The 12,165-nt window shown below is 51.3% G+C and overlaps 1 protein-coding gene across 3 annotated transcripts in view; it reads right to left on the reverse strand.

The window, feature by feature from the left end:
• The window catches only part of IQSEC1 (IQ motif and Sec7 domain ArfGEF 1), a 467,442-nt gene that overhangs the window by 119,140 nt on the left and 336,137 nt on the right, over positions 1 to 12,165 (reverse strand). Inside the window, exon 1 of one of the 3 annotated variants that reach the window (XM_033091158.1) lies at positions 8,280 to 8,797. The exons of the other annotated variants lie outside the window; for them this stretch is intronic. Within the exon in view, the coding sequence (XP_032947049.1) occupies positions 8,280 to 8,347 (68 nt within the window). The 5' untranslated portion in view covers positions 8,348 to 8,797. Of the gene's footprint in view, positions 1 to 8,279; positions 8,798 to 12,165 lie in introns of those variants that run through there. 3 annotated transcript variants of the gene reach the window in all.

Below are 12,165 nucleotides of genomic sequence, written 5' to 3' on the forward strand. Positions count from 1 at the left end.
TCTGGCCAGGCCGGGCTCAGAGGTCTCCGTGCACTCAGCTCCCCACACTGCTCATGCCACCTCTGCCCCCCTGCCTGTCCACCCCCCATTCCTAGAGGCCATCCCAGGCCCCTCCTCCAGGAAGCCTCTCCTCCCATCTGAATTGCCGGTTGCTGGTCTGTCTCCTTTGGGTACCAACCATCATCCGTCTTCTGGACGGTGGCCACCGCCTCCTAACTGGTCTCTCCACCCCCAGCCCCTGCCCCTCCCTCTCCACAGTCCCATTTCCTCAAAGCAGCCTGAGTGATTGTTTCAAAAGCAGAAAGCACATCATGTCATTAACCTGCTTAAAACCTTGCACTGTCTGTCCCCTCACCTCAGTACACTCTCAAGCCCTCAAAAGGATCAGTCCTCAGGGACTGCACATTCCTCCCTGACTCCTGCCCAGCGTCCCCAGTGTTCTTCAGGCACCCTCCTGCCTCAGGGCCTTTGCACCTGTTGTTTGTTCTCTCTTCCCCAGGTCTTCACACGATCACTACTTCCTGCTACTCTCAACTCAAGGCCACCTTCTCAGAAAAGCCTTATTTGCTTTTCTTTAAAAAGCTGTTTTATCAAGATATAATCCACTTTCCATAAAATTCACTCATTTAACATGTACAATTCAATGATTTCAGTATATTCAGAGAGCTGTACAAATATCACCACAATTTAGAACAATTTGATCGTTGAGACCCTGTACTCATTAAGCACTCTCGTTCTTCCTGTGCCCAGTCCAGATAAACACTCATTTACTGTCTCTACGGACTTAACGACTGTGGACACTCACACGTGTACATGGAACCACACACTCTGTGGTCTTCTACAACTAGCTTATTTCACTCAGCACAATGTTTTCAAGGTTTATCCATGTCACATTCTTTCCTTTTTATGGCTGCATAACTTTCCATTGCATGGATGGACCGCATCAGTTATGAGTTGGGACAGGCCTTTCTTTTATTTTCCTTTTTTTTTTTTTTGAGTTTGACAAATTTATTGGTATTTTAGTAAAGACATTCATCTCAGTCATTTCTCTCTCCCATCTTGATCTTAGGTTAATATTGCATTTGAGTCAAGAAAAGAATATGTAGGAGAGGGATATTATTTCAACATAAACGGTAAAATGGACAAAAATGAAGTTTGCCTTCATTAAAACAAGTTAAGTTCATGTATCTTGATATAATTAAACCAGGTAAGTAAGAATGACATTCTATACATGTTTCCATTGTTTGACTTGGGGCTTACTCTAATTTAAACGCAAGTGAACAAGTGTTAGGAATATGCACATGCTGCTTCTCTGGAATTATTACTTATTAAAAGGACTGAGTTATTACTTAGTTACCACCAGTAGACAGTTTGAAGCTGCCTGCAAATACGAAGTATGACAGTAAGTTCATGAGCTTGTTGCAACGCTGTTGTCAAACTTTTTTGATATCAGAGGGATTATTCATTATGAATTTGTACCAACTGGACAAACAGTTAACCAGGTTTACTATTTGGAAGTGCTGAAAAGGCTGCTTGAAAAAGTTAGACGAAAATGACCTGAACGTTTCACCAACGTTTTCAACCAATGAAAAGAACAATTCATGGCTCTTGCATCACCACAATGCACCAGCTCACAGGGCACTGTCTGTGAGGGAGTTTTTAGCCAGTAAACAAATAACTGCATTAGAACACCCTCCCTACTCACCTGACCTGGCCCCCAACGACTTCTTTCTTTACCCGAAGATAAAGGAAATATTGAGAGGAAGACATTTTGATGACATTCAGGACATCAAGGGTAATATGATGACAGCTCACAACGACAGCTCTGATGGCCATTCCAGAAAAAGAGTTCCCAAATCGCTTTGAAGGGTGGACTAGGCACTGGCATCAGTGCACAGCTTCTCAAGGGGAGTACTTCAAAGGTGACCGTAGTGATATTCAGCAATGAGGTATGTAGCACTTTTTCTAGGATGAGTTTGCAAACTTATAATTGTCCTACCTCGTATAACATTGTAGTTTTTTGAGGAAATCATTACACTGCATTTTGCTTTTATCTATGACTATGCTTTTAAAGATGTGGTTAACTGTCACATTAAAATAGAATTCATATTATATTCAATGTATTGAATTCATATTCAATGCAAAGTACAAACAACAACAACAAACACCCCTACAACACACAGCTTAACAAAGTGGTGGAAGATTCCATAAAATGTTGAAAGATGCATTTACTTTGCTTCTATTTTCAGTACCTAAAATGTGCTTTTGAGAAGCCACTGGTTACTGTGTGCTATTGTACTATAGCATGGTTTAAGTACATACATAGTATGTTCAAATCAAATTGGTTTTCACAAGTTAGTAACTTAAATGTTTCGACAAAGTTACAAAAAATGCATCTTTTTCATTTTCCATCTTCATACAATGTCGACTTTTTTGGTGTTTGTTACCTTTTAAAAATAAAACAGCCAAATATTTAAGTACTATATACATTTAAAAAATTTTTTGTGGTGGTTTGTATTTTAAAAGAAATAGCTTCCTTAAGACTTGCCTCAAGATCTGGTGGAAATGCTTAAGGAACTAGCTATAGCTATAACAAAACCCAAGAGAAGCACATTCAAAATACTGACTTACTTTGGTAGCAAATGGTTGTTCTTTGAAGATTAATGAAGGTAGATAAGACCCTTTCAGGTGAAGTGGCCTATTTCAAATACTCAACAGTTTACATAAAATTAATTTTTTTTTTTTAAAGAGCTAAGCATCTGTATCCACTGGTAGCAATGCAATATCTAGTTTATGACTTGAAACAAAACAAATGCCCAGTAGGAAAAGAAGCAATAGTTTAATTTTATCTAATTAATAGTCCAGTCACATTTCAGTCAATAGTCCAGTAACATTTTCCTCCCAATACAATACTCCCTTCTCTATAAGGCTGTTCCTGGGAGCCAGAAAGTTTAGGTTAACGAGGTAGTTAAGTCAGAGAGGAATTGCTTGCAGTTTAAACAGACAATAACTTTTTGCTTCCCTATTAATGTGCTGATAGTTATGTCTAAAGATAGATATAATTCTTAAAAAGGTACCATTTCTGATTTTTAAAAAATTATCTGTAACCTTTGGAAACTAATCACACGAAACTACAAAATTAGCAACTGTCTTGAAGTCTGTATATAAAACATAAATTACCTCTAATTTCAAACTCTCATTTATTAGTGTAGCACTCAATCTTAAAAATAAATACATAAATAAAAGGAGGCTCCAAAGATAGTCTTGTACCATTCTTTAAAAAGGAAACTGTTCCTTTTAACTTTACATCCACCCACACCCCAGTTTCAAAACACACCATTTAATCGTCTTGGTCCTGGACATTTCCAAGATGAGATTTTGCATTCCTCTCCCATAGCTGCTGGTCATCGGAAACCACATGCTTTCCTTTACTGAAGGCGTTTGGTCCCGCTGATGTTGGTGTATCACTTCCAGTATTTTTCATTCTCATCTCTGCTTCTGGAGGCATTTCCTCTGCTTCTCTACCTTTGTCTTCATCAGAAGCTGCTGCTACTGAAAGAGCAAGAGCCGGAACCATTTCTTTAGGCTTACTTGATCCAAGTTTGATGGCTATGGCTGGGGCTTTCTTTGTCCTCTGACTGTCCATGGTGAATCCAAACTTGGAGCTTTTTGCAGGCCTTGTTGGGAGGTCTGCAGCGTCTTCTTCAGCAGATTGCTTCTCAGCGTAGAGACTGGAACTGTCCCCTCCATTACTGGAAGAAACAGTCTTAGTTTTCAGAGATTTATCTGCTTCTTCAGGTCCTCTGGCAGCTCCAACTCCCTGCGGCTTCTCCTCCCACCTTCCCGTCCACCATTTTCCCGCCACGAGGGAGAGGCCTTTCTTGACCACCCCAGGTCACATGGCTCCTTCTGCTGCACTATCACCCCTCCTAGTTTTATCCTCTTGCCTCTAACCCCTGTCTCAAGACATCTTCATCTACTTGTTTTGTTTATTGTTTCTTTCCTGCCTGAATGTCAGTTCTGTGAGGTGCAGGCTGTCCACCTGACTTATGGCTGTACCCCAGGGCCTAGCACAGGCCTGGCACACAGTAGGTGCTCAGCCTTTTCCACAGTCTGCTGTGGTTGCTTGTGCCCTGCCGGCCCTGAGCTCTCTGAGGACAGCACCTTACTCACCAATAACCCTGGAATGAAACTAGTCACACAAGGCGCTCGGGCCCCAGGTGTGTTGTCCTGGAGGGGTGGTCCTCACAGTGGGTGTCAGCTGGTCACGGTAGAATGTATACTGAGCAACTGGCATCATGCCACACATACAGTAGGTCCTCAGCCCTGCACAGACTCCATGTGGGGGCGGGCAATGGAGCAGCATGAGGCAGGGAGGTGGGGCAGGGGGTCGGCCTACAGGGCTGAGGTGCTGCGAGTCCCATGGATGCAGGGTAGAGTGGCCACCAGAAGGACCCTGTGTACCTTGGGCAGTGCCCATAACAAAGGGGCACAGCGTAAGCTCTGCCCTGCAGCATACTGGCTCTGGGCCCTGCCCACAGAGGGACAGGGGACTGAAAACCCATCCTCGGCCTCAGGTAGCTCTGCAGGATAGGGGAGCAGATGGGTTGGGGGCCCAGAATGCAGGCCCCAGTGTGATTGTGTGGGGGAGGCATCATGGGGAGAGAGATGCCAGCTCCAAGTGGGAAAGAGTCTCCCTGCATCAGAGCTGCCCACACATGGCCCAGGCTAGGAGGCCGTGAGCTCCCTGTCCCAGGAGGTACATGCACATCGCCTCTTATTGAGGGGTATCAGATGGCTAATTGTCCTGGAAGCGACCAGGAAGATCCCAGAGCCTGGCTGTCAGCTGCTCCCCACTTCTCCTCAGATGCACCACAGTGGGGAGGGGCCGGGGGCAGGGTCTGCTCAGCTGAGGTACTGCCCTACCCTCAGTCAGGGTCCTAGGTGGGCTGCCCCTCGCCACACGGCAGCTCAAATGCCCCACTCGCCCTTGAGGTACAAAAAGTGACCTTTTGTTCCCAAAATAAGGCCACATGCAAAAGCGATTTTCCTGCGTGCTGCCAGAAGCTGAGGGTTACTAGTACCACAGAGTAAGGCCTGTGACAGACAAGCCTGGAGGTGTGTGCTTAGAGGCAGAGCATCAACACAGCACCCACCCCAACCCGGACGGGCCAACAGGCATTGACTCATTTAATCTCAAACAACCCTGAATGGCTTTGATGCAGTAGAAAGGGGTTGAGCCAAGTTTCACACTCAGGTCGGCTTGACTGCCAAGCCCACTTTCTCCCCACTTCATCCTTCTGCTTCCCCCAGTGCTGAGACGAAGAGGGAAGAAGGGGACAGGCATCAGTGGGTGCTCCCTGGGTGCTGAGCCAACAGAACCCCTGTAGAACCTCCCCAAGAACCCTGCCCACACGGCACTGCTCTCCTCGTTGTACAGGAGGAAACAGGCCCAGAGAACTTTAGCAACTTGCTGGCCACTGCACATCTCACAACTTACGATTCCAGCCATGGGACCTGGTATGCCCAGCTCCTAAGTTCTGTCAGGAGGTGGCCCAGAGCCGGAGGGTCCCCTCTCAGGGACCTCAGGCCAAAGTCCCTGAGACCGGCCTCAGCTTCTCAGTTGCAGCCACTGAACCCCTGGGCAGAAGGCCAGAGCAGGCCATGGCAGCCTGTTCTCCACACACCTCTCACTTTTCCAGATGTGAACAGACTGGGCCAGGGGAGACAGGCTCATGTGGAGGGGAATCTGAACACGCAAGTGGAAAACTATGCGCTGTCCGATTACACCCTCCAATTTGTCCCTGTGGCTGCCGCCAGCCTGCCTCAGGCCGCAGACCTGCTGACTCAGGTCTCCCCTGGCAGCTGAGGGGGATAGGATCCTGGCAACACTAGCTTGGTCTGTCTGTTTGACTCAGGGAGTAGCCTTAGCCCCCCTTGGGGCCCCCAACCAAATGGGGTCTGGAGAGCAGAACACGTCTCCCGCCGCCCCCAAAGCCCATCCTCAGCTAACCTTGGAGGTGGCCTGTACTTATGGGTGCTAAATGGGGGTTTGGGGCAAACCCAGCGCCAATTATGGTCCCCACACCCGCCCTGACTGAGGAGGAGGCAGCCACCCCACCAGTGCTTACAGCAGCCCAGTGGTGCAGGCCTGCACATCACCACTGTTTGGCTAGCAGTGGCCACAAACACTGCGCGAGCACTGAGCACGAGCCACGAAAGGCTCCCCCACAGCCCTGTCCAGGAAACAGGCATGGAGGCCAGTGTGGAGGCGGTGCTGCCCTCATCAGAGGGGTGAGCGCCTGGCAGAGCTCAGTGGAGCCTCCCAGGGCCTGGCCCACTGCGTCCTATAAACAGCCCCTGAGGTTTCCAGCACACCAGTCCCCAGAAACCATAAGAAAGAATGAGACACAGGAAAATCCAGGGCTGTTAGAGGGAGAGACACATGGGCCACTTGCCGGGCTGTCCTGGCCTCCAAAGATGTCTACGCCAGGGTCTAAGGAGGGACAAGTGGCTGTTGACTCTCTCCGTTACCACAGCCAGCCGGCATCCCCATCCAAGCAAAGCCCTCAGCGCTCACTGTCTGCACTGCTCCCCCAAAGCCCAGGCCTGAGGTCAGTCCCTGTAATGCCTCCTGTCCATTCATCCAGGCAGAGGGCTAGGGTCCCAGACACTCTCACCCAGCAGCAGAGGCAACTGTGGCCATTGTAACAGTGGCTTCGAATTCTAGTGAAAGCAAGCCATATGGCTGGATTTCTCCATTCCCTTTGGCTTCCAGGAAGCTCAGCAATTTTCACTTCAACAGGGTCCTACAGGATGCTGCATACAACTATTCTGTCCTGTCCCTGCCCGCACCCAGGGCATCACATCCTATTCTAAATTGTGATTTTCCTGGTCCTGATGTTTCATTATGTAATTTATATAGGTGTTTCCTATGAACTGTCACAAATATTTTGGGAAAGAGGGAAGAGAGGGAGGAAGGAAGGAAAGAACAAAAGAAGGCAGGCAACCTTATATAGTTTGTATAGCACGTAATGAAGAAAAAAGGAGACTCTTCTAATCCCTTACCCTTTGTAAAACTTTTAAGCAAAAAACTCTTTAAGTAAAAAATATGCCATTAGGTGTATCCAGATAGATGTCTTCCAAATAGGCAGCTACCGTGTTTCCCTGAAAATAAGACATAGCTGGACCATCAGCTCTAATGCATCTTCTGCATCAAAAATTAATATAAGACCTGGTCTTATTTTACTGTAAGATCGGGTCTAATATAAAATAATATAATGTAATACTGGGTCTTATTTTTGGGGAGACAGGGCAGCTGCCTAAGCCCCTCCCAGGTATAGACCCTGCCCACCCTACACTCCTTGACAGATGATGACACTGAGGCCCCAGCCTTACCCGAGACCTCACAGGATCTGGCCTCCTGCTGCCTGATCTGAGTCCTTTCAGCACCGGCAGAATCTGGGGCACACCTCAGAGAGGGTGTCCTTTTCCCAAGGGGTAAGGAGCTCTGCTCCACACTCCAAGTGCACAGGGGCCCATCTAGTCACACCTCTCCATCTGTCCGACGTAGGGCAAGTATACGAACAATAGCAGCAGTAATCAGAGCTAACGCTCACCCAACCGTTGAGATGTGGCAGGCCCTGTTCTTTGTGTATTACATCATTTAATCCTCATTAATCCTATAAGGATCTGCAGGTGGGAAACTGGCCCAAGAGGTAAGCCACCTCACACTGCTGATAATGCCACAGCCAGTTTTAAACTTGAGCAGCCAGGTGCCTGAGTCTGGGCTGAACTCAAACTCTCGACTGCGGTTGATGGTCACGTGAAACAGTTCTACACTGTGCTCTGAAGGAACAAGCAGGGCCCCTTGCATTCATGGGTAACAGGCTCAGAGAAGGCGGGACACAGGGCCAAAGTCACACAGCCGTGCCCAGTGTCTGTGTGTTATGTAACGAAGGCCAGTTCCCACGCACATGAGGGAGTTTGCCAACCACACTGTCCTTGCCCCGGGCACCCTCCACTGGGCACTCCGGGTCCCAGCCAAGTGCCCACACACTTTCTGACCAGCCTTCCATTCTCCTCCCTCCCTCCTTCGACTCTGAGTTTTTCCGAAGAAGTCCTGGCCTGGCCTTGCTTGCCCTCCATCCCTGCTGCCCCCAGGCTGGGTCTGCCTTGGACCTCCCAGAGCCCATGCAAACTGGCTGGCCTGGTGCACGACTACCCCACCCCCCGGGCGATGGCCGGGCAGCGGCATCCACACACGCGTCCCCTGGTACCTGAGGGTCCTCACGGAGATGCAGTACTTCCACATAAGGCTCCACACGGCGCTGCCACCACCCTTCATGCCTGACTAGGTGGGGGAGAGTCGTCAAAGGGCCCACAGTCACTGTCCTGCGAACCTGGTCTCCTCCCCACCGGGGGCTGTCTCTCTTCGCTGGCTGTCAGGTCACTTCCTTCTTCATGGTGGGAAGAAGAAAGAAAAGGCCCCAAGTCCAGGGGAAAGGGGGCGTCACTGGCTCCTACAAGCCACCACAGGTCCCTGTCACTGGCCTTGCTGTCCCTGGGCCAGCTTGGAGGCACTGGCTGTTTGGCTGCTCCAGATCCTCCTGGCCGAGCAGCCCTTGCACACCAGACCCTATGGCTTCTGCACAACCTTGTGCCTGCTTCTAGCCAGGAGATAGCTGTGGCTGGGGGCCAGGGCAGCAGTGAGTCACCAGGGGCGGGACAAGCGAGGGGCGTCCGCCTTGAGGGAAAGCACACAGCTGGGCTGCCCGGAGCAGCCCAAGGGTTGGTCCTGTGTCCAGAGGCTGGCCTGGGAAGGGAGAAGCTGAGCCCGTGAGAGGGGTGGGCGGGGAGCCAAGGGCGGGCCCACAGCCTCCCCCATTTCCCCAGAGGCCTAAACCTAACACCCGCCTGCCTGCCCACAGCCCGGCCCACCCGAAGCATTGGCCAGACAGAGAAAGGGGCTGTCCCCTGCTTGGCTCTTGGAAGAAGCTTGGGGTAGATGGAAAACAAAATAAAGACAAAAGTAGGGCTGCTTCCTGGTAGAGTGGCCACCCACAAGGGTCTCCATCTGGTGAGAAAGATGATACTCCAGCCCTGCCAGGCTGCCCCCTGCTGTGTGAGGTGTTGGAGGAGGTTGACTCCTCTTTGACTTTAACCGCTGTCTCACCACCTCAGGCTCACATAGCCCAGGATTCCAGCTCTCCCAACAGCTTTATGAAATGGATTGTCAGCCCATTTACATGTGAGGAAACTGAGGTACAGGTGGGGGAAAATCACAGGCCTAGGAAGTGATGGACCTGGGATTTGAACCATGACAGCCTGGTATGGCAAGTGCAAGCCAGCGCCTCTGTGTAGAGATGGGGGGTAGGGGTGGGGTCTGTGCCTGAGCTGGGTCTGGGTGTTTCCTGATTGGGGCCCAGGTGGAGCCCCCACCCTCACCCCCCACCAGCTGCTCCCAGGCCCAGCCCAAGGCAGGCAGCTGGGGCTTCCCAGGCAGGGCCCCCAGGGACAGTGACTCACTGCTCAAGGTCAGTGCTCACAGAACCCACTTCTCCCCACCCACAGCCCCCGGAAGTCCCCCAGAGGGCAGGTGGGCCACGACCCTGGCACCCTGCAGGGCCCCAGGCATCAGGGACAGCTGTCAATGCCATCATGTCCCCAGTTCACCCATGAGGAAATCAAGACTTAGAAAGGGGCATCGCCGGCCCACAGAAGGTCTGACTCGGCATCTCCAGGTCAAAGTTTTGTCTGGACCCAGGCCCCCTGCCTTGGCCCATAAAACATGGGAGTTCCATTTCAGATTCCAGCCCGATTTCTACAGCAAGGAACAGCAGCTGTGCACACATCTACCACCCCAAGCTGGGAAAGAACTTTTAATCTGAAAGCAAGATGGGTTTCTGCAAAGGCTGTGGCCGCCCTGGGGGTCTTAGCAATCCAAATTCTCTCTCCTCACCATCAAAAGCCACCACAGTGGGTCCCTATGTGCCCAAAGCACTCCTCTATAGCACCCTGGGGAAGTGGCTGCTCAGCCTCAGCTTGAACACCTCCAGTGATGGGAAGCTCACTACCTCCCCAGGTAGCCCCTCCCATCATGGTCTCCACTGACCTAAGGAAACTCTTCCTTGGATGGAGCCTCACTACCACTTTTCACCTTGGCCTCCCTTCCTTGTGCACAGAATAAGACCTTCATTCAATAGTTTATCTGGTCTGTCACTCACTAGCAATTTTCCCAGCATCTCTTGGGGATGGAGGCAGCCTCTGTTTACACATCTGTGCCTACTCACTCCTATATTCACCACCCATCCACCCATCCACTTCTCCAACCAACCATCCACGGACTTACGCATCCATTCACAAATACATACACCCCTCTCTCCGTCCCAATCATCCATCTATCCCCTCGTCAGACTTTCCATTCATCTATCCTCTGGCCCATCCATCTCCACACTCACTGCCCTCTGACCTGGGCTCGCCCCTGTCCACACAGGGTCAAGAGCTCTAACAGGTGGTTGCAGCAATTTCTTTCTCTGTCTGAGGCATCTTCTTGAAGGTGCCTTTCCCTGCCTGCCCTTTGTCTCTCACCTGGTCCCCCAGGTTTCCTCACATCCCTGGCAAATTTGAGGCTTCTCTACCCCAAGCCTGCCTGTTGCTCACTAGGCTCTGATTTCCCATGTCTCCTGGGCCCTACCACCCCAGGTTCTGGGGCAGAATCCCTGGGCCGAGGCACAGACGCTCACCACCCAGCTGGGAGGAGTATTTGTCACGTGCACCCTGCATGCCTGCTGTGTGCCAAACTCCAGTCATGGCTGGCCCCAAGTGGTACTCTGGGGCCTGGAGGTGATCTCAGAGACAGGTGTCATTGTCAGGACTAAAGACCCAAGACGCTTATGGGGGCCTCTTCAATGGAATGACCTCTCCTGGAAGACACCGCTTTAACCAAAACCTCCGTAGGACCTGGGACCTCACCTCGTTCTTACTCTCGGCTGTGTCCACCTGTGTCCATCTCCTTTCTATCTGCATCACACTGGGGCTTCCTTCCCCCCACTTTACAGATGGGAGGACTAAGGCCCAGGGATGGGTGTGGCTTTCTCCAGCTTCCACAGAACATTGCTCACTTCTCAGAAAGCTGCTTTCTTGGTTTGGGTAGGTGGGGGGAGAGGCGGAGGGACTGTTTGAGGGGTTAGGAAAGCCTCGGGAATGAATCTGATGGCACAAAAGGAGCTCAGCGGGCCCGTCCAGCAGAGGCCAAGCAACGAGCCACCTCTCATGCTTTCATTCACAGAGTGGCCTGAAGATCTGCGTGTAGAAGGCACTGTAACCCCCACACAGCCATCACTCTGGCCCAGCCTCAGACCTGAGCAGCACATGCCACCCACTCCGACTCACCCTGCCCTAGCCCAGGGCGCCAATGGCAGCAGAGGTTGTTGCACAGGAGAATGCTGAGTGGGGGCTGCCGGGAGCGTGCTTGGGCTACCCCCACAGCTCTCATCATGCCCTCTCTCAGCCTCTCAACAGCCCTGAGGGCTGTGTCATTATCCCCATTTTCTGGTTAAGGAGACTGAGGCTCCCAGTGCCCTCAGGTCTCCTGAGTATCAACTGTCACACTCCTTCTGTCCTCACCACTGACAGTGGCTTGTCCCGGAGAACAGGACAGACGCCTACTCATCTCTGACTCCCCTGTCTCTCACGAGTCTCACCTATCTAATCCCTGCCCTCCTGGCTGCAGTGAGGAATAAGTGGTACAGGCCGGCAGAACACCGTAACCCTGGGTGCGAGATCTGACCTCTCAGCATCACCTTCTATAGGACACCAGGTACTAACACCAGCTGTCATTCCCAAAGCCCCTGGCATTGCCAGGCATGTTAGGTACTCAGGGACGGGCTGTAGCCCTTCTTCCGGTGGGCCACAGGGCCACCCTCAGAGGCTCCCTCTCCCCAGCCAGCAGAGAGCAGTGACTCACCCATCCCACTGGAAATGAAGTCACTGCCATTCCGGCAAAGAAAAGGATGCATATGTTCCCTGGGAGCTGGGCCTGCCAGAGAGGAGACAGCTCATGGTTTGTATTCACCTGAGGGAGGCAGCAGCTCCAGGACAGGCTGGGAGAGGTGAGGCGGGCACAGGGTGCGGACCCGTTCAGGGGGTGGGGCCTGGGTGTGC

Source organism: Rhinolophus ferrumequinum, chromosome 2, assembly GCF_004115265.2.
Source record: "Rhinolophus ferrumequinum isolate MPI-CBG mRhiFer1 chromosome 2, mRhiFer1_v1.p, whole genome shotgun sequence".
In the NCBI taxonomy this organism is placed as follows: Eukaryota; Metazoa; Chordata; class Mammalia; order Chiroptera; family Rhinolophidae; genus Rhinolophus; species Rhinolophus ferrumequinum.